Raw genomic sequence first — 26,507 nt, forward strand, 5'->3', positions numbered from 1 at the left:
CTTACTCCAGGCCACTGATGTGTCTGAAGGTACCATTCTTCCGTATACATCTTCAGCTATTGGTTTGTTATGCAAGATGCTTTCTCCTGAATTTTGTAAGAAAGAAACCAAGAGAAGTCTCTCATGCTTTATGAGGTTGCTGTGTATTTTTACAGATCACACATTGGTTCCCATACTGGAAGATATTCTGCTCAGCATGAAGCATTCAGCATCATGAACAGTCATGTCTTTATAGTCACAGCTTGAACTCTGCATGGGTTTTTTTCCAAAAAAAAAAAAAAAAAAAGTGTGCCCAAACCATGTTTTCTGGAAACATTTCGATTTTCAAACTATTTGGGGATCCTAAAACAAGAAAAATACTTGACAAAAAAGGGCTGCTTGTTGAAAGCATTACTTGTTTCGTATTTCAAAGAAAAAATTGAAAACACTTATGAAGGGTGTAGCTATTTACCAGTCAAGAGTGTTCTTATAAACAAAATAATATAAAACATATCCTCTTTGCTGTTTTGTTGTTTAATATCTTCCAGTGTATCACCATGTAGAGAGCAGAGCAGAGGAGAAAATAGAGTGCATTTCCAAGAAGCCTTGCAATAGATAAAAAGGGTAAAGGGCAATAGTGTGACAGCAATGTGTTTTAGCTTTATATGAACAGGAATTGTGAGACATGAGACAGATACCAATTTTCCATCAGAAAAGCTGAAGAGAGTCTCTCATGGCATCTACCTGCAATTCCAGTTGGGTACATCAGGAAAAGTGATGAAACCTGAAGGCCAAGAGGTGCTGAGTTCAGCTTATGGAAAAACACACGTAGGAAATTCTTGAACTTCTTTGACAACCTCTTTGCAGAAATTCAGCTTGAGAAAATAGATTAGTAACAACAAAGTCAAGTTCACCATTAAATTGTTCTTGTTAAACGCTGTCTCCCATTTTATTTACAACTGTTAGGCTCATCGTAATTACTTTACTCGCTCTATTTTACCCACAAAAAACCCTGAGACTATGAAAAGTATATTCATGTACAAAGCCTGAAACACATCTCTTGCAGATGGGTTTCCAGCAGGGAAAGCATGGGAAGGATATTTGTTCTTTCTGCTAGGGTGGAGAGGCTGTGACAGGGCTTAAGAGACTGCATGCTGGAGAAGTGAAGGAGCTGGTTTGTTTTAAAATGAGACAGAACCAAATGGCTTTCCATCATTTCACATCTGTAGAACAGCTGAATTTACCCTGTGCTTCATCCAGCTGTTTTATCACATTTCTGTTCTTTGTAAACCAAGCAAGGGTCTAGAAATAAGAGTATAGTAAGCGAAGAGTGATGCATTTGCTGATGCTGCTCTCTTGATACACCATTTACCTCAGAGAAGCAAGCAGTCAGTTCGAAGTAATGCCATGGGACGTTTATTTCTGTTTCCAGGCCCATGTGATTCCCTGGGAGAGGGCAGCTCTGCCCAAATCCATGCAGCTTTTCCAACCGTAACAGGAAACCACCGTCAGCAACAGCATAATACATGGCTAAAACTTGCAAGCCCCACCAAGTCATACTCTGAACATCAGACAGGGATGAGATTGCTTTTAGCCTAACTTCCCCTGAGTACGGGGCTGGGTTTAGCACGCATGACTTTAGGCGTCTTACTCTGTTAGCAGCAACAGTGCGTGGGTTTTTAGGCTGTAAACACCTGCAGCCAAACTGTGAAGCAGGTCCGTCACCTGCAGTGAGGTTGTGCCAATTTACACCACCTCAGATACTGATGATGGTGGTTTACTGTGCCTTGAAAACCTGAGTGTCCCATTCAGGCACTAAATAAGTCATTTACAGCTTCAATCTCATGGATAACTTGTGGGCAAGAACACAGTCTGAGCCATGTATTCAGGTGCTGCAAACCCAAATATCATTTTTCTTTCATTAGGGAAAAAGAAATTTCTGAGATAAAGCTTCCTTTTAAGATTTTCATTCATTTGGTTAAGAAGTTGAAGTAGGACTACAAACTGTATTTCCCAGATACCTGGGACCAAGAAATCAAAACATTTATCACAAGGCAGAGAAATTGTGTCCATGAGGACATGCTTCTTTGAAACTCAAAAGTACCCTATTATAGCAATATTCAGAGCATAATGCAAGACCGACCTCTCTGGCTGTCCAAATCCATACTGTGCAACATCAGCAGTGTGGGTAGCACACCTACAGGACAGCCTGGAGGGGTTTCTCTAAAGCAAACGAGCAACACACAGTAACTGCACACCAGCTTCTCAGAGCACGGAAGAAGCGTTTCAAGAAATATTTTACTTTCTTTAGTATTTAGATTGGGCATGCTCTCATCTTCCCATGAGAGAAATAAAATTTTCCAGAGAAAAAGTCAACTCCTTACTTAAAATGCCACAAAATTCAGATGTCCAAAGTTGAACTTTCCCAACAAAAAAAGTTTTGATCAGAAAATGGCCACGCCTTAGACCAACGCTGCTAAAGCAGGAACAAAAACTCTCCAAATGACTTGTACATCTCTGTTCCGTATTATATAAAGTTACTGCATGCTCTGATGTCCATTGACAAAAACCCTGTTGCTTTCTTGGGGCAAATATTTCATACAGGAATGTGCAGAGTTCTGTTTATCTGCTTTATGATCAAAAGAATGTCCTGAGTTAACGTGTTTTTTGGAGACGTACCAGGCAATCTTATCTTCATTCCAAAAATAAACCTGAGATGGATACTGGTGGACGTTGTGGCAAAGAGGACAAGATAGGGGTAAAGAAGAGTACAGGAGTGGTGGGGTGAAATGTGCAATATGGAACTGTTTGTTTGTATCCTTTGATGACTGCTGATGGGAAGTTTTAGTTGGAAATCATCCCCACAAGGAACTTGAGAGTCCCACGGAGTGCTTTGGGTGTATTGCAAGCTGTTGGCTTTCTGAGCAGGCAATGCCTCTTTTTCTCTTTCCCGAAGCCATGAGTCAGGCTGTGTACAGGGATCCAACATGAGTAAAAGCACAATGAAGGAAAATCTAGTAAGCTTCAAAATGTGGGTGCTTTTTCTATCTTTTAAGATGTGGCCCTAGTTTTTTTGGCTCAAAAAGCTCCTGGTTAAGACTGGTTCCTCTGCACGAACGAGGATGTGAGCAGCTCTTGCTGTTATTGTGATGAAGCATAAACACTGCAAATCCTGAATCAGCCAAATGAAGCTACAATGTAATAACATCTTTGACGTTATTGGAAAGATGTTTCACATCTGCCTTCCCTACTTTTGGAAGGGAATAATTGACTTCATTAATAAGTAGACAAGCAACCTTTCTTCCTCCCAGCCCTCCTGTCTAGAATCAACATCCCACTGACCCGGAGTGGTCCAGGCTCCGGCTGACAGGCTGTACTTGGCAGATCCTTTCACCTCCTGACCCGTTTCCCATGGCACATCATGGAGACCTCTATATCTGTTCTTGAGAGTGTCAAAAACTGCAACAGCTATGTCATGCTCTCTCGACACTTTCTTGCTTTTCTTATATATATTGGATCAAAACATAGTCTCTCTTCATAAAAGGTCATTTTATTCCCTCCTGTCTTGTTATTACAGCTACCCAGTACAAAGTAAACTACACCCACGGCCCTAGAGCATGAACTCTAAGCTTGCTACAATGCCAGGTTTGTGGACAACTGTCCCAGCGGTGTGAGGCAGAAGAGTGACTGAGCACCTAAGAGGATGCAACCAAGTGTCAGACCCATCACAGTCATATCCTGTTCCCTGAAGTCAAAACTACTCGGAAATGGCCTTCTCACTTCTGCTGTGCCTCACAGGTCGTCTCCCACAACGCCTTCATTCCGGATTTGGAATCGTAAACGCCTTTCCTGCCCTGCCATAAAACAAGTTAAGAGACCAAAAGCTCATGTTGCACTGATGCCATCTCATCATCCGCTGAGTCACTTGTGTGGCGGTTGGCGTCCCAGCCACCGCGCTGCCAGCAGACTAATGGGGCTTAATGGGGGATTATGTTCAGGAAGAGGTACTACCATGCCCAGAGGGAACCGTCTGTGCAAGACACTCCATTCAAATACCAAATGACACAACGCCCAGACATTGCTCCACATCAGCCCACCAACACTCTGCAGTTATTTTAACAATGAGCTGAAAGCAGGCCTCAATAAAACAAATGAGGAAATGAGCATCGAGATAGTTGCAATTTAGTAAGCGGCTGTTACCAAACAGTGCATCACGTTTACGTAAATCACAGCGGGGCAGTTTGCAGGGTAGGACTTACGCAGCTGCAGTTCAGGTCTGCAGGCTTCCTATGGCACCTGATTGCCTCTTTTTTTGCCATGCAATATTCTCCAACAACTTGTGAGGACCATTTGTGACCCTTTAATTAGAAAGTTCACTGGTGTGCCTCTGTTACAGACCCCCTCCCGCAGCTATGTGGATACCCACAACACACGTTGCCCATACCTTTTGCTTAATGCCAGCTGTAACGGCAGGACCATCAGCAACCAGAGGCGTGGTTTGATGCCATCTCCTGTCCTGCTTCTTCCATGGTGGAAATCATTTCTCTTGTAAAAACATCCTCATCAAGATGCCATCCCTCCAGAAAACCTGCATTTTCCTGCCTGGCTGGTTTAGAGCCTCTAATTTGCGACAAAACCGGAGATCATGTGGAAACCTTAAGCAGACAAATTTAGGGCAGAAGTGTAATGACCAGCTCAGGCCCTGGCTTAATGGTTCCATAAATGAAAACCTGACAGCATTTTGTGAGCCTTTCTTTCAGAAAGGGGGTCTGTGCACCCGCTGCAATACTGGGTTCCTGTCTCAGCCAAAACAAATGTTGAAAGCTACAGTAATTTTCAGTACACTCATTAAAAATGAACCAGTGGTTCATTTTTGCTTCCTCTTCTCACAGTTTTCTTGCCACCCTGCTCTGCCAGGAAAAACTTCCCCCACTGTTAACGTGACAGTGTACCCTGAGCACAGCCTGTGCCTCACGTCACTGCTACCGCTGCCCTCCGTGCTCAGCGCAGCCCTGCCTGCCCCTCTCTGCCACTGGGGAAGGGAGAGGGGATGCAAACGGGGTGGCAGTGGGGAAGTCCCAGGGGCCTCCAGATTGCTTTTAATTAAAGGTAGAGATCACAGAAAACTAGACTGGTCGGCAGGTGATAATGAGAAGGGGCTGGGAGAGCTCAGCACAAAGCGGAGCTTTGATGAGAGATTCACATCTGCCAAAATGACTGTGCCCAGAGGGCTGGTAGTTAAAAGGTGTTGGTGGGAACAGGATTTCCCTCTGCTTTGCATGCCCCCAGCTGTGGGAATGACTCCTCTACCTGCCCACCAAAACTGAGATGCTCTCACGGATGGGATGCAGCTTATCAAGACACAAAGCCTCGCTGCACCCCAGCAAGGGAGCGCATTGGTGCGCCCCAACACATGGGTGTTTCAGCTGGGTCTACAAGCAGAGCAGTTACAAGGGACCATCCATTTGTCAGTGATCACGTAAAAATTAATGATACCTGTAGTTAGTGTAATGGCATAAGCTGGACTTCTGTCCAGGCTTGTAATCCTTGGCAGGTTCAGGGCTGTGTGTGCTATCTGACCAGCTGAGTTAGCTGTTTCACTTCATTTTCTCTGAGGCAGGCCCTCAGGGAAGCCATCGATATGAAGAGGTAGAAATGACAGCCATGCTGTCTTGCCCACTCCTGAGCTGGAAAGATGCCCATTAATTTCCAGAAAGCCCAAACGTTAGCTCAGGAAAAGCTAGGCTGCTCGTGGCTGTCCTTTCCTAGTGAGAAATTTCCTTTACATTGCATTTAGCTAGCAGAGTACCACAATCTGGTATCTCACAGAAGATGGTTTTCATGGAAGAAGGCAGAGACCATAATGGTACTCTTCCATGTGTTTCAGGGGAAGGGTGAAATGTGTCTTCAACATTTTTAGACAATTTCAGCACCGTGTGAGATCTTTCAGTAGAAACTGTCCAAGGCAGGTTTGCAAGACACAGAATTACCTGCTACACCCCTGAGACCCTCAGGTTAAGAGGAAGAGAAAGCTGGCTCCATCTGTACTGGCATCTCCGTGCCAATACAGCTCTCAGCTCAGTAAGAAATATTTCCCCTGGAGCCACAGCGTGCCTTTTCTCTTTGCATTGGATCAAATCCAAGGTCAAAAAGCAAAATGTGAAGAGGAACATCCATTCCCCATTCCCGGAAAGGGACCTCCACCTGCACTGCTGTGCAGGACCAAAAAGCTACCCTCGAGAGGTACAGACCTTCAAGCTAATGTTTGTGCTAATTAATGAATCAAGTGCTCAGAGCAAAAAGCTCTCACGGAGTCCTTGTAAAGCTGGGGTTTAGCTTAAAGTTGCTGAGGAACAAGAAGCCAGAGGTAATTTGGGACCACCTAAGTGGCAGCAGGATCCCCACCACTGTGCTGGACCAGCCTTGGCAGGCTGCAGAGCCAGGGCACAGCGTTGTGGAAATAGGCACTGGTGATGAAACCAAGTCTTTCATAACTGGCAAAATAAAACACTTTTCTTTTAGGGAGGAAGGGGAAAATGCGTTTGTGGGGGTTCAAAGCATCAGGATCACCTCACATCCTGACTTCCACTCACCCCTCTGGTTTTTGGGAACTGGCATTTGTTCAATGTCCAAGGCAAAACTACCCTTAGATTTGACAAAATAAGGTGTCAGACTCCAGTCTGTGTCTTTGTCACAGCCCCTTGCTCTTCACTTCTTTTGCTCCATTCCTCCGAGAAATGCCTTTCTCCTTTGTAGTTCTGCCTGGAAGCTCTTTTTTTCTTTTCTTCTCCCCCCACCCCCCACCCCAATTGACACTCCTTTTCCATTTCAATGACAACACCTCAGTCTCCACCACGTGCCTGGTTATACACCGTGGGAAGCTAAAGAAAGAAAAAAAATTCCATTAATGCTTTCCAGTGCCAACAAACTCTTAAGAAGCCATGCTTTCAAACATGAAAAGAAATGACTGAAATAACTGCAATTTCACTTTTTAAAACTCTGAATTTTTTTTTTTTCCAACAAAACCACTTTTCACTTAAAACGGCCTCGCTAGAAAAATGAGGGGTGGCTCTCACTCCATTTTGCTCCTTAATGTGACAAAAGCGCTTTGGGGGATTGGGTGGTTGCATAAACTTTGCACAAATGCGGTTGGTTTGGGGTTGATTTTTTATTTTTTTTTCCCCAGAGGTCAGTCTGGTAATGAAAAAAAAACCCTCATTTATCTGCAGTTTGCAAGTATGGAGTCGAACCCCCTGGTTCCCCAGGAGCGCCCCACTACTGACCCCCGGCCGAGGAGCGCTGCTCAGCACCCTGCCTGCATGGATCCCTCCCAGGCGAGCTGCTCCTCGCGTGGGGCTTCGACACCAGCCAGCTCTGCTGACCCCAAGCTCGGAGCAGCTCCAGGCTGCACCTCAGACGTGAAGGGCTGGCACACGCAAGGCAAGAAAAAAAGACAGGAACACATACCCAATTCTGTAATATTACACATTAAAAAGACCTGCCTTACAGATCCTGCTAATATTTCTGTTCCCAATGTATGAATTATTAATATTTAGTATCTGTGACTCAGTAATATTTACTTTAGGAAGTATTTTTATAAAGTTTGACTGGTTTTTTCGTTGTAGGAGCTAATGGAAGCTCCTGGTGTTAACAGCCAGGGAGCCCACCCTGAACAAACTTTTCTGGTCACTGTTTAAACTGGGCTGCTGGGCTCTTTTATGGCCCTGAACCTCTAACGCTGAGCGCTGAGGCTGGCAGGGATCGCTGCCGATGGCTCTGCTGAGGCGCAGCTAATTTTAAATCTGGATCTCAAGGCAAAGGAAAAACCTCTCTTTTACTGGCAAAACTGTCACAGTCGAACGCTGTGTTCACATTACGGGAAGAAGCTGCGAGAGAGCATACACAATCCCTTTTTTGGGTACTTGGCATTGATTTTATCTGAAGTCATGGATTATAGAAGAGAAGAGCACAGACCTCACACAAGCGTCTCCTGCGTCAGCACGGGGGGCCTGGGGGGCCGGGGACCCCCTCTGCAGCGTGCCATTGCCTTCGCACCGTGCTGTGCACATGGCCGAGGGGCCAGGGCTTGACCACTTTTCCAGTAACTTGCCTCAAAAAAGGTTCACGAGCATTTTCTGGATCTGCATCCTGAGCTGTCCACAACATCAGCTAGAGTTGGCTTTCAAGATCCTTTCCTTGGTCTGGACTGGAGAGTTTTGAGCTCATCAAAACTCCAGGGTTTTCATAATTTTATTGCTCTTGTTAAAATGGCTGTGTCCAAACAAATTCCAAGTTAGCGCTTTGGATTTACAACAAAAAATAATCATTGTTTTCTGATAAAGATGCTGTCCCCCAGAAAAGCACTGATTGAGCAGCAGGCTGCTTAGCTCTGTGCCTCTGTTTTGCTGTACAGGTTTAAGGCAGCCTGACTTCACTCCTGTGTTTGGAAAGGTGAGCACAGCCTGCTGAGCAGCCCGGCTGCCCTCAGATGCCTGAGCTTATTTCATGACTCTGCAGATGTGAAAATTTCCATGATCTCTGTCTTCCCACCAAAAACCTGTCCTCAGCTGGTGCTACGTGCCTGGCACTGGGATGAGATGCGTTCCAGCAGTCCGTGCTGCTCTCTGACAGCCAGCCCTTGGTCTGTGTTGCTCTGCTCAGTGACAACCCTACAGGGATGCCCTAAGTCACCCCTTGCTGGCATCTCACATCAGCATTTTTCTAGGGTTGTCCCCAGTGCCTTACCTCAGTCGTGGCAGGAGGCCCACAGATCCATCTGCAAACCAAGCTCAGGGTCCCACAGGACTCATTTGTCTGCCAGAAGACCTACAGGAAAGAAAAAAACCTGAGCAACAAACAGTTAGCAGAACAATGACTAGTTTTTGTCATCTCAGTCCATACCAGCATGATGCTGCTCACCTTCACCTAAGGCATTTCTACTGGAAGGTGTCTATCTGTATCACCCACGGAACACCACCAGTCCATGGCCGCGCGCAATCCCGATCCGGGTATCTATCCAAATAGGTGATAAACCTTCCCATGTGATTTCATGTTTACTTTAACCTTAAAAATTATAGAAATTACAGTTGGGACAGCCATCAAGACATTTTCTAGTCCGTTCTCCACTCGAAGCAGGACCTCATTTGTAGGAGATGCCATCTAGCATTTCCTTAAAAACTTTGAATAATGACCTGAAAAGACCACACAGAATATCTGTTCCTGTTGGAGCCTGTCCTAACGGCCAGTCTCAATGTTCCCCACTACACTTCAAACCCATTATTACATCTTAGTGGGGCCCCTTTGGGCATGAAGAACAAATGCCTCCCTCCCTTCACGGTACCTTCACACACTTCAGGAGTCCTCTCAATCTCCTCTGTTATCCTCAGCGAGCTTCTTCCCTTCATGGAGGTCGTTTTAGCTCTTGGGCCGCTCTCTTTTCTTCCTCCTGGGCTGCCCACGGTCGGCTGCACGCTGTCGGGGCAGCGGGGGTACCAGCCCAGGCACCGTGCTGCACCGCAGAGCTTAACAGCACCGTGCAGAGCTCCGAGGTTTCTCACGTGCCTTGCAGATCGTGTCCCTCTTTGCGCATCCGATAGGACATTTATCTCATTGGCAATAGTGGGATGCTTTTGACTCTTCTTTATCTCAGCTGGGCTGAGTTACTGCCTTACTGGTTGGTCTCCATCTTCTATTATTCCTTGTAGTCTCGCCTTCCAAGTGCTGGCTTATTTTTGCAGGCTGGTTCTCCAACTTCCAGCAGAGTCACTATGCAGTTTTGGAGCGCCCTGCGTTCATCTAAACCAAATTTTGATTACAAGCACGTCAAGTGAGACTGTATCAAAAACCCTCCCCCAGTCCATCTGTATCGGGTTTTACTCTTTTCTCCCCAACTCGCAAAGCCTGTTAAGCTGGTAGAGAAGGAAATCAGGCTGCTTTTAAGATTTGTTTCTGACAGACTTGTCCTCTGGCCCCTTGGCATAGTTCATAGATGCTCGTTCCTTAGCTTCCACAAGTGCAAAAGACAGATGTGCAGAAACAAGCCTCGGAGCAGCTACTGAAATAAAAGCTTGAGGATATCGGTGTCAAGCACTTCTCAGGATGGTGTGCCTGTTGGCAGGTCCTTTCTCAGGGTCATGGCCACCCTGAGCCAGAGGAGCCCTAAACCTGAGGGAAGCGACACTTGTAAGGCATTCTGAAGCACTGAATTTCTTTTGCAAACCTGTGCTCCCTTTTCCTTTCAGCTATAATATTCCATCTGAGCCTCTTGACTTTTTGCCTGCTATCAATAACCTTCTATTCGGTTTGACACTTAATAGCACTACGATGTGCTCAGCTGTGCCAGGCGATGATGAAGGACACTGCGTATAGCCCTTGCTCGCCCGCGTGGGCCGAAGGGTGAGGAGCAAGCGCTGCAGAAAAGACCGCTGCATAAGGGAGACCTTGTCTGTTGATTTAAGTCCATAACCCTTTTTTAACCACTGTCAACAAGATATAAGGGCGGTTTCTGTTTACACTGAGGCTTCTTTACACTGCTCTGTCCACACCCTAAAGTGGCATAAATGTCTTCTAAGTGCCTTAAAGTAGGTCCTTAGTATAAATGAGAACCAACCCCATCGTTTGCAAAATGGCTTTGAAAACATTGCCTGGGTGCATCCTATAAATGAATGTGGGTTTTTTTTAAGAACACCCATCCCAAGGTATGCCCATGCTATACATAGCCTCTGATGAGCTCAGCACCGGGTGAGGAGCAGGCAGCAGAAGGCAGAGTAACAGGCAAGATGACATTTCTCCTGAAACAGCAAGCCGGGAGAGCCCTGCAACTTGCTGATCCCAGAGGATTACCAGCAACATGGGAAAACAGGGTTGCCAGATCAGCTCAGCTCCTTTTGTAGACTGCCAGCCTCACTCAGGTCCACATGGGTTTCTCTTTCCTTTCCCCTCTATCTTCATTCAACCTCCCAGTTTTGTGCCATCTCCACTAAAGCATGAATCTGAATCCCACCTCCAACTGGGGGGGGGGGTGTATATTAAATTTTGCTCTTACCTTTTTTGTTTTGCTCTCCTTCCTCACTTACCTGAGTGCATACCTGCTGTACAGAAGAAGGAAGACACAGCTTTGCCTGCAGTGTTGCTCTTACACAGCCCCCGTGATAACACCATTTCCTTGGTAAAGAACACGGGATAAAGCACATGGCTCAAGCAGGAGACGACAGCAGGTAACAAAACCAGAACCAGCGTCAAAGGGTCAGAAGCTGACAGGAAGGACGGGAATATCAGCCTTAAATTTCGGGTGTTACACTGTTTTCCTCTTTAGGCCAACCAGGACCTAATTTTTGCCATGGCGTTTCGCAGCGCTACCAAATAGGAAATCAAATAACTGTTGCAATTAATAGGACAGTGTGAGCAGCCTCAGCATGACCCTGAGCATTAGTCTGAATACCCTTCTCCGCTTACCTTTAAGCTCTGCTCCTGAAAATCTTCCCCAACATTTTCAGCAAGGGAAATGTTTTTGCAGCTGTAAGACTGGGAGAAAGCAAGCATAAATTGGGCATTAGCAAGGTAAAACGGGCAGTTTGTAATTGCAGGGCATGCACTAGCCAAGAAACTTCGCAGAAATAGCTGGCAGCGCAATAATGCTGTTATCTTGTCAGTCAGGTAAATACTGTTCAACCATAATGATATCAGGCCAGCTTCAGAGTAATGCAAACATCTCCATATTTTATGTTGACCTGGTTGTATATGTAATGGAAAACATAAAATATCATGGCCTTCTTGTCAGTCAGGACTCCCTCCCGTGGCTCAGTCCACATTTTTGGACAAAAGCCATGCAGTGCTCGTTGCCTGGAGGCTGAGCTGTAAACCTTGTCCTGTCACTCCTTTAACCGAGATGGTGTTGAGTTACCATCGAACAACCCGGTTTGATTTGTGGTGCTGTCAGCACATAGGAGCTTGGAGAAAATTCAAATGGAATTAAAAAAAATAATAAATATTTATACATTTATCTTAAAAAAAAAAAAGGGGGGGGGTGGGGGGGGGGTGTACATTTAACAACAGCCTGGTCAGGCGGGGAGCAGTTTCTCTCAGTTGTATTTTGCAGCACTACTTCATTAAACACTTTTTCCAACCCCTTAATCTACTTCAGCCCTTATATTGTGGGGACTTAAAGACAGAGAGTGATTTTCCCTTGCTCTCAGGATGGTTCAGGAAAGCATACATCTTATTCTTGATGGGGTAAAAGTTGACTTTTAATCCCTGGGTACGGGGCAGTTTTATTTATTTGTTTGTGGAACAGACTCCGCACATCTCAATCTCGCTCGGGCTCTACAGGGAATACTCCAGTCCCCAGGAGTAATCCCAAATAGCTTTTCTAAATACACCCCCGGCTCTGGCTGAACATTAAAGACAAGGGAAGCATTCATTCTGGGAAGGTTTTATTTCACAAATAATTCAGAAATCAAAAGAAAATGGAGGGGGAAAAAAGATATTTTACAATTCTGCATTTAGAAAAAAAATTATAGTTTATAAACAAAACACACGGCCCCTCAAAAAACATGCAAAGGCACACAAAAATTTACAAGAAACTTTTACACATAGGAAGTAAAATACATCATTTTTCATAGAAAAAAAAAAAAAAGCAAATTATGAACTGGCCCTAAATATTTTGACTGCACAACCAACCAACTGGAGACTCCTCAATCAGCCGTTGGCTGAACATCTTAAAATAAAGATACTCATGGAGCCAATGGACCTGACAGCACAGCGGCACCTGGGGAAGTGCCGTGCTTTGGTTGTCACACTGGTTGTGTTTTCTGGACATTTGGCTATGCTGGGCCAGATGCTCTGCAATGGCAGTGTCTGCGCTGGCAGTCTTGGTTTGAAAAATAAATTTATCGGAGAAGAACCACCAGGCAGCATCGGCTTTGCCAGGGTTTTAACCAGATGCTTCAGTAAGACTACACCTGGGTGCTTCAAGCCAGCACGTGCTTACTAATCTGCTGAGCTGGGGTCTAAGGACGAACGGATCTGGTGATATTAAGATGTGCTGCGTCTTTAAGCTGCATTGAAATATATTAGGCTGAGAAATGTTTCGGTATCAGAAATAAAATCAGTAAATATTTGGCTAAAAACTGGTACTGTCCCACCTATAATATGAATAGCTAGCACCCATGATTGCAAGTAATTGATACATCATGACTGCCTTGGAGGACCTGTTCACCCCTAATTCTGGTGGAGGTATGTTTAAATTAATAGCACCCAGGACCTCAAATAATATTTGTGTAGTAAAGTCACAATTTCTCTTTTGTACAACAAATATAAAAATAAACAGATACAGACTTAAATTAATATCGGTTTCCCAAAATCCAAACCAGTTGGCTGAAGATAAAAATACACAATTGTAACTTGAATGAAGCATTTTAGGATATTTCTGTTGGAATAATAATTCTTCCCTTGCCCCCCTTTCGTCAGGTAGATACACCCCAATCTGTTTGGATTTTTATGTGCCCACAATAATCCCCTGGACTTTTCTGCAAAAGTCCTTACATTTTTTTCCATCGTTTTGCAGCATACGCAATTATCACAGACAGCACGTCAGAGGTGGGATCCTATTAGCATGAAGGCATTGTATGTGCTCCTGCAGTCCCCGTGAAGAATACCTGACTGCATCTCTTACTCCTTCCAATTCAATAAACTGCACTGTGACTACCATCTGGCCCGTGATGGTCCTAGCCTCACGCTGCAGTATTTAATGGGCTTGAACCAGGCCACGTATAGCATAATTATTCACCGTGGGCAGACACAGGGAAGCCTTATCTCACTGCCAAGATCTCAAACGCTTCCAACCAGCAGCTTTTCTAAGATATGTTCCAGCTGTTTTGAACACCAATTTACCTAGTAAGTAAAAAAACAGTTCAGATTTCCTATCTAAAGCAAATATTGTACACCTTGGAAGATGATACTATAGAAACAAAGACGATGCGTAGAGTCATTTCTCTCTGTCCCCCCCAAAGGCAGGCTTTCTGTGCAGCGCTTTCGGAGATGATGCAAAGCAGCTCCAATTTCATATTTTACAAAAGGTCTCTTTCCGAATTCAGATTTCACAGAATAACAAACTCCAACAGGGAGACAAACTGAATGAGAAATGTAATTTCCTTGCCGATTTCATGGTGTTTACAGAATTAAAGAAATGCTTAATCATATAGACAATTTTGGTTTGTGTTTTGAAACAGCTTGAACGTTTTTATATCTGTCTAAATTAAACCAAACATAGCCTGAGCGTAAGAGCAGCTATGAGACATCTGCCAAATAGAGGGAAATATTTTCCCGTTTGTAACACAATATTACAACCAAGTTACTGAGCAGGAGGACTATGCATTTACAAGAACCGAAGAACTTAAAAGTTTGCGTTGCCTTCTTATAACTAATGAAGTGACTGGTGTCTGTGCATCAAAAGACAGACAGATTAATGTTTAGACCAAATCTAAAAATTCATTTCCAACATAAAGCAGAGAATAATTTCCAACATAAAGCGGAGAACACTCTCCCACCTTAAAGGAGGAGGTCAGGCTAGGCTCTCCTCTTGGCTCTGAAATGCATTTGGGTGCATGTGGAGGCATAAATAACAAAATAGGAAATACCATCATTACAACACCGACGGGTTTTGCAAAACACACCATTCCTGGATATCAGATGCTGACGGGCACCGCAATTACACGGAAAGTGGGGATCTCTTGGTTTCACAAATCAAAGGGGAAAAATTCATCTCGCCCAGTTTATGCCATCACTTTAAAGTCTCACAACTGCACCCACCGCAAAGAGCTGCACAAAGGTGAGGCGAACACGCTTCCTATGGGTGCAACCATTCCTAGCAGAAACAAGATTAACTTTACCACTACTGAACTACTACAGAGAAAACAACCAGCACTGCTGTATAAAACAATACACTGCATTTAACTGAAATTTTATTTGAAATGGCGTATAGTATAGGATGAGATATGCCAGCACAGGAGCCCCGGTTCACTGACTTCTCATAGGTTGCCAGACCAGCAAAATACCTGTGAATGTTTGACCAGCAAACACTGAACCTGCTGTTTGGATTATCTGGTGGCCTCATTTTCTGCAGTGAGGATCTCTGCCACCGTTTCACACCCTACTCCAGTCCCCAAAACACCTTGATGTCCAGCCAACAAGAACGTCCTCTCCCCAAACACGACACCATCATTGTACAACGTAGCCTGGTGTGATGCCCCAGCAGCCTCACACAGGAGTGCTGGGGCATGCCAACTCGTTGGGAAAACCACCACATTTTCCCTTCTTTTGCACAGAAAACATCAAACATACACAAAAACACTCTATCAAAGCCCAGCGTCTCCCCAGAAGATGCAACTTTTAAAACAGTTTCTCATTTCAAAAGGGTCCAGTGCCTGGACAGTTGCTCACTTCTGATTCTGCTTAGCAGTGCACGTCCTCATGCCCATCGCAGCAGAAGCTTCACACCCTAAAACGCCACCAAGGGCCAGGCCGAGATCCCTACGTCTGCTGTATATTGAGCCACCGCCGTTCTGTGTAGCACACCTCTTGCAAATTGAAAAGTTAGAACAGTTTATCACTGCTGAATGCCCCGAGAGAAACAAAAACACGAAACAGAAAGATACAACGCTGAATGGGTGCGATGAGATGCAAACAGCTGAGTCAGAACCTGGTGGGTTGGGTTTTTTTTCCTTTTTTTTTTCCCTTTTTTTTTTCTTTTTTTTTTTTTTTTTCCTATTTTAATTCCCTGAAAGAGATTGGCAAGGAGGGTACGGTCAGAGCTGATGCCATCAGAGGAGCTTTCCTGTCTCTAGAGATCAACAGAGTGCTCTCCCAAAGAAACTTGCACCTTCCCTGGGAATTTACTGCTTCACAGCAAAAATTCGGAAAGCGTTTCCATTTGAAGGATTCTTCAAGCTGCAGAAAAAGAAAAAAAAAAAAATTCATGAACCAAATGTTGGTGCCACAGGGCCCAAAGTTCAGCTACAGGCAACTTCAAATTTCTTTTGGGTGCACTGCTGTAGCACACTGCCTCTGGGCTGGTGTCGCCTTATCAGGAGCAGGAGAAAGGGACAGGATGAAAAAGAAGAGGCACAAATTCACAAGTTCACCTTTGTTCTATGTTTCCAGTCCAAATCTACAGTGCTAATGCCAACAAAAGGAGTTGGGAAGCAACAGCCTCTCTTACAGTGTAGCTTTTATCCAAGGAACACTGTGCTCCCTTATGCAGAGATTCAGGCGTAAAGAGGAACATGTTTTCCTAAAAAACAGTTGTCAAATAGGTTGGCAGGTTCCCAGGGCCTGTCTGGCCCGTCTCCTGCTGCTGGCAATGGGAGCAGCCAGATCAGCTCGCATTAAATGACAATAAATACAAATATTAATTTTCAACCTGCAGAGCTGTCCCCACCAGCTCCAGTTCTGAGCTGCTGGGGCTGGCTGTGTCCATGGGGGCAAAAGGGGCTGTTTCTGTTACCAGCCCCTATTTCTTCAGCCCTGCTGGGCTGCAGAACCCCAGGAAAGGGGCAAAATGTCATATTCCTGCAAAATAAACATTCCAGAAGGGGTAAAGGCTCAGTAAATTTTAAAGGCAGCCTTTTCCCATACCTGTTTGGGTATGTCTCTTTACCAAAGGTTATTTCCAGTGTCCTCAAGGGTAAGGTTTTCACCTTGATCTTTGAAAAGCTATTTCACTCTCTGGTGAATCTCACAGTATGAAGGTGCTCCTTATTGCTGAGTGTAAATAACACTTTGTAAATCTTCATGCTCATCCCCACTGCGAGAACGTCTTTGGTTTCCCTCACCTCCCAGATCAGCACCAGGCGCTCATATTGCATGTCACTGCTAGCAGTGGGGTTTATTCTTAGCGAGGGCAAAGTTTGCCCGCTGAGTAAGAAGTTGTCTGTTAGTGTAAAAGGTAAGGGAAAGCAAGACAGAGATAGAAGAAAACTCATACGGATAGGAGGTTTGACACTTAAATCCAATCTATCGAATTGCAAATCACAGAACTGCAAAACGCTGGCCCTGGTAGATCTCTACTAAAGCAGCCCTTATTTAATGCCTATAGATTTCCTGTTGTGGTCTTATTTTTGTTTTGTGAGATGCTCTACAGCATCCTGGATTATCCAGTATTAGAATAAAAACAGCAAACTTTTTTGGATTTCTTGTGGTAATCATAAAAGAGGAACTACATAGAGCAGACAGAGTTATTAGTTAGTAGTTAGCAGTGACCAAACTCCCCATAACAGTGGGGAATGCTACATTTGCAAAGATAGCCCTGAGAAATTAGTACCATCACACTGGTATCTGAAAAAATACATCGTGGACTGAAACAGAAGTTTCAAATTAGAAAGGACTGAATGAGTTATGACTTGATCATTGCCATCATCCAGAGGTGTGGGATTTTGGAAGCACTGATCTACAACTATTCACTGAAAACAGCAAGGTTGGCCCAAGAGAAACTACAAAAAATTTACAAGGGTGACAAATCGACCTTCAAAAACTGTTTGATCGTCTCTCAAGAGGTTCATTTACTTATGCTTCTGTCCTGGTTTCAGCTGGAAGAGTTAATATTCTTAACAGCTTCTTTTGAAGAGAATAGAGGCAATTTGTTAACAAATACAAGTGCATCCCACACCCCAGAACTGAATGGAAATCGCAATTATAATCCTCAAAATATGACCCGGCTGAAAGCTGCAAAAATACCCATGCTTATCTTTTAATGTGTTAGACACACACGACAAGATGTATTAATATGGACTCGTACTGTAATAAACCAAGACAAGGCTCAACCATCTTTCCTACCTTTCACACCGATCTGAAAGCAGCTCCTCAGCCGTGGCAGATAAGGGCAGGACAACACGCTCTATTTATTTGGGTCTCAAAATTCACAGTGACGCTGTTAGGTCACATATTTCCAATTCACCAGCCTTTCTAGCTGATGTCTGCGGACTTTGACGCACATCTGAACACACAGCTGAGAATAAGAGGAAACTACAAAGGAAAAACATCCCACCTCTCAGACTGGACGCCATTCTTTAAGGAGCCAACATAATTTTTCTTCTTTTCCACAGGCATCACATCCACAAAACCACCTCTTTCATCTGGAATGACTCCTGCGTGCACTGCAGTTCTGCAGATACTGGAGCTCTGAAAAAATAGTTAATTATTTTTACTTATAAACTAGAAGTCTATGTTTTACATCTGGAGATTTCCTATCTCTGTAAGCACCAAGAAAAACCAAGGATTTTTTTTTTTTTTAAATTAAAAACATCCTGAAACAATTTTGTCCCTCTTACGGACAGACTAGGGATAAAAGATGTTGTGGACCAGATCTTGCAGGTATGCCATAAGCCCTGGCTATAAGACGATCCACCACCACCACAGAGGAGAAGCAGCCCTTCCACCATTCCCATCTGTGATGGAGCTGTACCTGGGAGATTTCCCAGGGCCAAAGCTGAGTGGAGGAAAACCTTCCAGCCAGCGCCTCTTGGGTCTGCACCACAGAAACCGCTGCAGTGAAACTCTTTGCTAGTGACCAGCCACCTCAGCAAAGTTTGTTCACTCCGTTGCTTGAAAAGGAGACACTTTTCCTGAAGGAAGGTGAATGATCTCCTATTATTCAGGACAGTTCACATCCTTCTTTCTAGGAAAAGCAGAAAGACTGCACCCGTTGAGCTGATGTAGCTTTTGGACAGGCATTATCCCGTAAGGCAACACCAAGCACGCAGGGAGATTAACATTTCTGAAAAGACTAAAGATTCTCAATTGCACATCGTGCCGTTACCCTGCTCTCCGAGATGTGCAGAGTCAGAGCTGCTGGAGGAACACAAAACACCAACAACTGATGACTAAGCTCCCAAAGCATCCAGAAAAGACAGCAAAAGCAGAGAAGGCTTAGGCATAGTATAAATTTGGCCATCGAGTGGATTCTAGGGAATTTACATACAGCAAGGTGGAATAACAAAAAGCAAAAACCAGCTTTGCACAGGGACTGGCAGCAGGTGAAAAGCCCAACCCCATAAACTCCCTGATCACTAAAAACTGGAGTACCCCAAAACCAGCGACAAGGGCAAACGTTCCCACTGCGTACGTACGATAGGGATGGTGCCGTTTCATTCTAGCAGCCATATATGGCAGGTTTGCCTTGCCCCCTATATATTTATCACTTTGGATGGCCTATCTCTTGGCAGCCCTCTGGGTTTGGAGTGCCAGTTTGGTATTTTGCTTCTATATATGGCCAAGGGAGCCAGCGAACACTGCGCTTGGAAGATATGCTGTGAATTCACCCTAGCATGCGGTGGGAAATCTGTAAATCTAAAATAGGCTCATAAAATTAAACTGTCCTGAATCCATTTGCAACACTCTCCACTGGGAGACATCCTCAGCTGTTCTTTTCAAGGCATTCCTGGGTTTTTCCAGGACTTGCTGTTCTGCTGCTTACTAAAAGCTTTGATCAACAGGCTTTTTTACTGCCTCACCCCCACCCTCCTCTAAGCACTCTGTTGGATTACAGCCCTCTTCTGTCCCAGGCCAGGCTTTGCTTTGATGAACTGATTGAAGAGCCTTTAGAAGATGAGAAGATGAGAATAAGGCCTTCCCCTCAAATTCAGAAGTACGACAGCTGCACAGACAACGCAACGGCTTTCCATGGCACAGCCCCTCGGGATGCTCTGGGAACGTTTCCTGATGGACTGGGAGGCACACACCATAACACGACAGTACTACAGTGGGGGCCATTAGCAACAGTCGGTGGCTATGAGTTTAATCACTCGTATTTTCCTCATTAGTATGACTAGTTTAATCATTAAATTTGTATCTCCTGAGAGCTGAGCCATCCGACTTGATTTGCTCTGGTGATAAACACCTGCCTCTTTTTGCAGGTGATTTATCCTCCTCCAACCAATTGCCCCACAAGTGTGGATGAAAGACCTTATCTCAAGCGCAGAGAGTTGTTTCTCTCCTAGCTCTGTAGGGCTTCGAGCAGGGATGGGGATGGGTTTCCCTTGCAGTCTTATGTCACACTAGGAGCCAGTCAGAGTGACAAATGACAAAAGTGTCTCATTAAACTTAAAAGCTCTTTTACAGCCTCGATGAAGACCCTCAGGTGTTCACACAGCTCCAGCATCACCCCAGAAATGGTCCTGTCCTCATTAGTAAGAGGTGAGGGTTTATTTCCTAGACACAATTACGTGCTCAAAGACCTTATTCTTTATTTATTTTCCTCCTCATTTACATGGCAGCGTAAAGAATTTCACTGCAATGTGCTACGAGGGAAAAGGGGCAACAAATTTTCTGTTCCCCAGCCAGTTGCTTCGAGGATGCTGGAGATGCTCTCCCTGTGCTGCTTCCATCTGCAAGCCCTGCATGATGGCAGCAAGTCTGTTCTCACCAAAAAGTAATGCCATTCAGTGGAAAGACCTGGGATTTGGTCATCAGCTTTTCCTGTAGCATATTTTCTTGCATTTTGTTCATTTACCCCAAAATTTAATGCTCCTTTATGTCCCTGTTCCATCATCTTACTAATTTCATTACAAACAATTCCCTGCACTGCTTTTTAAAGCAAAGCTTGCCAATATCTCTTTGTGCTTTAAGCCAAGAGAAGTACACAGGAGATAATCTTATAAATACACAATCCAAGATAATTTTATAACGATGAGTAAAAAAAAAAAACCCCAAAAAACAATCAGAATGCATTTAAAGTGGGTAAAAACCCATTAACAAGAAATGGAGATAATGGCTCCTATGCCCCCTGAATAAAAATCAGAATTATCCCACAAAAACTGCCAATTCTTCACATTTCTTTGTTCTTCATGGCAAAACAAACTTCCACATGCCTGGCTGGGATGGTGTAAATGTGAATGCTACCTTGGGCCAGAAGCACAGTGAGTCACATCACTACACGGACTAGCCAAGTATTTTGCCATCACAGCTTGGACCATCGGCTCCTCACCTGCAAAAGCATTTAGCAAATCGACCTTTTGGAGAAGGTGCTAAAAAGCCAGAGGGCACCTTGCAGGGAGTGCAAACTGGACACGGGCAAAATGCTTCATTTCCTTTTAGATAACGTATTTAAGATGACACAGTTGAAGCAGAAGTCGCCCCAGGGCCATGAAGGTGCCCCCCTAGACATGAAGCCAAAGAGCCCTCCCAGAAGACCAGCACTGGTCTCATGCAGCTGATTGCTCACTTTAATTAATCCTCAGCTGTGGGCTCGGGTTAATTCACAGCATCCCCTCCTGGAGAGCATCCTGCACAGCCCATGCTCCCTGGGAGAAGCCTTTTCCCAAATTCTCCTTGCATGGCATGCGTGTTTCACTTGTCAGCTTTCCAGCCTGAGCATTTCTCAGCATCGGTCCCTCTTTGTACTGATCCACATTTGTATTAATCCAAAAATCCCCTTTGCAGCATGTTTCACAGACACCTCAAACTTTTTTTTCCCCAGCTGGTTTTACCTGCTTTGCTACCAATCTCGCACTCTCGTAAAAAACTAAATGCTTTCCTTATTACACTCGCATCACCCTATTAGTACAGTCGTCCAGAAAAAGGTTAACCAAACCCTCTAGGAAGTGGCCAAATATTTTTATTTTTTTCTATTTTATTTTCCTCCCAAATGGCAGTACATGCCCTGGTTTATGAAACAATACCCAGGGGGTACAGGAGGAAATGGATTCATTGCAGGACACTAATCCTTTTGCGTCAGTACAAATCAGGAAACAACACCAGCCCGGGATGCTGGTCCTCACCTAATTCCCTTGTAATTGCAGGCCCCGTTCGGGGGTAACCCGAAGAAAATTTGTGCTCAGTAAAAGAGAGAAAACTATTTCCCATTTCCTGAGGGTCGGAGCACGCACGGAGGCAGGTACCGCGGGGCGGCAGCTGCCCGATGAATTTGCAGGTCTAGGCTAACCTGTTTGTGCAACTCTACGTTTAGAAAACATTAGTCTCAAGTGAAATAAAAAATAGGGTGGTGGTGGGTTTTTTTTAAATTGCTTTCAAAATTACTCGTCCCAAATGATTGTACCATTTCTGCAGGATGTTTTTTCTCAGGAGTCTGCAAAGCTCCACGGTGAGCTCAAGCTGGGGGCCCTACAGTTTGCCGGCTGCTTCCCCCAGGCCTCCAAAAAGCACGTTCCTACAGGCTACTCGCCCGCCAGAGAGCTGGCATTTCTAAACTCAACCTCTGATGGAAAAAAAAAATATGAAAAAAGTGAGGGGAAAAAAAAAAAAGAAAAAAAGAGAAGGGAAAATAAAAAAGCACCCGCAAATGGAAAAACATTGAAACCCAGTTTTTAGAGGCCTAATATTAAGAGATTTCAAAAAAATGACTCTTTGCCTAGTTTTAGCATCAAGTCTCTGCTCATCCCCATGAGCAGGGTTTAGAAAAACAAACCAATAAACCCAGCTCGCATGCTTTCTTTCCACTGCTCTGCACTCTGTCCTGCCCGCTCAGAAACGCTGTTCAGCTCCCAGAAAGAGGAGGGCAGGGGAGGGGGGAGAAGGTCTATTTTTGCCAACTGTATAGTGTGACAGTGTGTAATGAAAGCCCTTGGTGCTCATCTGTAGATCCCAAAACACTTTGCTGAGGTGGCCGAGCGCTACCGCGGTTTCACAGGCATCGCCCGTGTGGCACGGAGCGGTTGAGTGACCCGACCAAGTCCCCACGAGTAAGTCGGTGCCGGAGGGTGGAAGGGCTCCCCAAGCCCATTGGCCCCAGCCTGGTGTGGTAACTGCTGGTGCTGCTTCTTCCTTCATCTCCATCTACCCACCCCCACGTGGCAGTGACCACGGAGAGTCTGATTCTCTTCCCTCAACGGCGGTGTATGACCCCCGCCCTGTGACACAGATGTCACGACACGCAGGGTCACCGGGGGAAGGAGCGTACTCACATCTGCATAAACGTTTGTGCCAAACACCGGGGCCCAGTACGACGGCTCATCTTTACAGTGGGCTGGACAATAAATCCTAGAAAACAATTTATTCATATTTATTCTCTATATCAAGGCTCAACAGGAAAGCAAGCTGCATTCTTGGGAGATTTCAAGTGCCTGCATCTGGTCTGCAGGTGGCAACAGCGAATTTAATTATTTGTTCCCCTCAGATGACTTTTGGTAGTTACTGCAGAACTGTAAATAGAGGCGTTCAGACCAGGAAAAGAGGGATTGGTCTTTTATGACATTTTCAAACGGGAGGACCTGTATTTCTGCACAACGCTGTGCACATAAGTATTTGCACATGGTTGTGGCCCCCTGCCCTGCCACGACTTACACCTGCACAACAAACTTCTTCCATGTTTTAAGGTGGAAAGGAAAACCACATCCAAAACCCAGCAAGTGCAGCAGAACAAATTCAGAGTGCAAAGTCGCACGCTCATATATATAGGGGTGTGCTGAAATGGGATTGCGTAGCCTGATATGTCACTGAAGCAGTCTGAGAACATAACATGAATTTTCTCTCACGATGCCAAGAAAAGCACGGTGGCTAGAGGAAACATGCCATTCCCAACCCCCTCCTCCAGTTCATCTGGTAAAATCAGCTCCGTCCCTGCTAGCCCTCAGGTGTGGGGACCTCAGCATCCTCTGTTAAGCTGGCCCTCCTCGGAGCTGAGCAGGTTTAAGGTGAACATAGAATCACTTAGGCTGGAAAAGACCTTTAAGATCATCAAGTCCAACCGTTGACCCAGCGCTGCCAAGCCCACCACTAACCCATGGCCCTGAGCGCCACATCTACACGTTTTTTAAACACTTCCATGGATGGTGACTCTACCACCTCCCTGGGCAGCCTGTTCCAGTGCTTGACCACCCTTTCAATGAAGAAATATTTCCCAATGCCCCATCTAAACCTCCCCTGGTGCAACTTGAGGCCGTTTCCTCTTGTCCTGTCGCTTGTTACTTGGGAGAAGAGGCCGACCCCCTGCCCACAGCCCCTGCCGGGTGGCTGCGGAGACACCAGGTCTCTGAGCCTCCTCTCCAGGCTGACCCCCCCAGCTCCCCCAGCCGCTCCCCGCAGCACTCCTGGAGCGAGGGGACCCAAAACATACATAAATGGGCTTGTGGTACCTTGGGCAATGGGTCGCCGGCTTTTTGAACTGGCACAGCTCAGCTACTGTAGCATAGCAATCCAGCGTCTGCGCTGCAGAGATAAACATGGAGAGGGACATTACTAGACCTACAGCTCAGGCAGCTGTGGAGAACACAAACCACAGTCACGCAACACATCTGGAGAGACCCATGTCCAGCTGAGGGCACAAGGAGGAAAGCTGCTCGCTCCTCTACCCATGGCATGCACCCAGGAGAGGGCTGACCAGCTCTCCGGCAGAAATCCTGCTCCCACACTACAATGTGGCCTTGAAAATGTTACAGCTTGCAGAAGAAAAGTAGCTGATCCCTAAGACGATGGTTTTTTTCAACAGCTCCAGAAGTGGCACCCAAATACCTGACACCTATAGTTTTCCCTGAAAGTAGGTCAAGTGGATCTAATCAAAATGATGATTGTATGTATGAGGAGGAGGAATTATTCAAAGATATTCAGAAAGTGGAAACTGTTGAAAAAGCAGAACTCCACTGTATTTATTTACATGCTCACCATAAATATGATGGCTCGCTGCTAGAAACTGATCTCGTATGCATTACGTGTTTCATTATACTATCACACTATTATCTTAGCCACTATTTTTTTCAGGTTTTATACAGTGTTCACTCTAGACTGAGGCTTTCATACAAGGATGCCTCAGCTTCCATCACTTTGCTATCAGCAGCCTGTGACACTGCAGCTGATGCCTGGACCCGGCCATGATCCACCACCAGGAGATGCTGCTGGAAATGGCCCATTATCACCTTTTTCTGAACCTTCCTCTTAGATCCCCACAGAAAAATGAGGTGGCTGGCGGTGGAATTGCCCGTAGCAGGTGATGGATCACCACTCTAGGGCTTAGCTGTGGTACTAAACCATTTGATATGACCCCTTGAAATGAAAGAGCGCTGCAAGGAACGATGCTTTTCAAGTACCCCATTAGCAGCCAGGGTTTCTTCTCAACTTTTAAAACTTACTTGTGACTTTGGAAACCATGAATGCATTTGAAGGCTTATTTTTCCTGCAAAATAAGCAAACAAAAACATCTATTAAAAAAATAAGCTTACTTGAATCACTATGTCTACATATGAGTAACAAAGATGACCAAACATCTACTTATATTTAAAGCAAATACTTTTCATGAAGGTAGTACCTAAAAGACTCCACACCGTTCCTGGTAGACTTCACAAAAGCTGGTGTCCTCCCCTTCCTTGTGATATCAACCAGTCCTCCTTTATTGTCCAGGATGCCGTAATGAATTGCAGCTCGACATATGCTTGATGACTGACAAGAGCATAAATGCAAATAGTATGTGAAATAAATCTCATTCACAGAGCCACGCTGACCGACCGCTGTGCGAAAAATGAAGAAGAAATGAAACCACCACCGAAGTGCCAAATGGAAAAGAAGCTGAGTACACTCCTTTGGAATCTGGTTGTTAAATCTTACTCTTCCAACACAGCCTTAATCTTTTTTTATTATCATTATTATTGTTGTTTTAAGCGCTGCCTCACTGAATGGCAAGCTTTTTTTAAAATAACAAAACCATACATTTAGATACAATTTAGAAGAAAAGCAGCATTGGAAATTAATGACCGGTATGAAATATTTCCAGTTCTCAACAAAATATTCAAACCCAAAATATTTCTGCTGAAACCACTTGGAGGAGGTGGCTGTCTGCAGTCACAGAAGTTGCAGGGCAAAGATGTACCATGGGCGATGCAGTCACGCACCAACAGTGAGAACGGGGAGGGCAAACATGCTTTTCAATAAAAACCCTTTTATTTTCAACTTTTCTTCACCCCAGAAGTAGTTTGATGGGAAAACAGTGTCATGCTTTATTTATAAACGATCTTGCTAATTCAAGATCCAGCAAATCAGCCCGAAATATGATTTGGTTACAACATTTAGCGGTGTTTTTCATCTCAAGTTTCTGTTCAGCACGACAGCTGCCCACACTACAGAAGAGATCTTTGTGAGAGCTGGCTGGTGATCCCCATCCCTCACTTGCCATGGGTTTCATTGCATATTAAGGGCAGTCATGAGCAAGTCATGTCTGGAATCACTTTGCCTTTCCAGACTTCTTCCTTTTATCACCAAGATGAGGAAAATAGAGATCATCTTTATTAGTGCTATTTTACACACCACAACTGGGGAATCTGAAAAGCCAAATTACACTAGAATTGCTGGCATTTCCCATTTCTGTTATTACTGCTAACTCCCCACAAATTACATCTATGAGCTATTAAAAGGTACTTACACTTTCATAATAAAATGTTCCAAAGATCTTTGCCTTACTGTACAAGCAGCCAGCTGGGCACAAATACCTAGTAAAGATATATATCTTTGAGGGTGGCAAAAAAACAATTCAAGAAAAACAGACTTTGACTCTATTTCATTTAATAGTCATTCCATCCATTTCACGTAACTCT

General features: G+C 44.8%; 1 protein-coding gene across 2 annotated transcripts in view; it reads right to left on the reverse strand.

Annotated features, from left to right (window-relative positions):
- Window positions 1–12,397: 12,397 nt before the first annotated feature.
- CRISPLD2 (cysteine rich secretory protein LCCL domain containing 2) overlaps window positions 12,398–26,507 on the reverse strand; it is a 35,769-nt gene continuing 21,659 nt past the window's right edge. For both annotated transcript variants that reach the window (XM_027779400.2, XM_005232182.4), the window contains 7 exons: window positions 26,336–26,402; window positions 25,229–25,359; window positions 25,053–25,096; window positions 24,063–24,135; window positions 22,893–22,968; window positions 18,020–18,153; window positions 12,398–15,924 (listed from right to left, as the gene is read on the reverse strand). In XM_027779400.2, the coding sequence (XP_027635201.1) occupies window positions 15,870–15,924; window positions 18,020–18,153; window positions 22,893–22,968; window positions 24,063–24,135; window positions 25,053–25,096; window positions 25,229–25,359; window positions 26,336–26,402 (580 nt within the window). In that variant the 3' untranslated portion in view covers window positions 12,398–15,869. The remainder of the gene's footprint in view (window positions 15,925–18,019; window positions 18,154–22,892; window positions 22,969–24,062; window positions 24,136–25,052; window positions 25,097–25,228; window positions 25,360–26,335; window positions 26,403–26,507) is intronic.

This window comes from Falco peregrinus, chromosome 14 (genome assembly GCF_023634155.1).
Source record: "Falco peregrinus isolate bFalPer1 chromosome 14, bFalPer1.pri, whole genome shotgun sequence".
Lineage (NCBI taxonomy): Eukaryota > Metazoa > Chordata > Aves > Falconiformes > Falconidae > Falco > Falco peregrinus.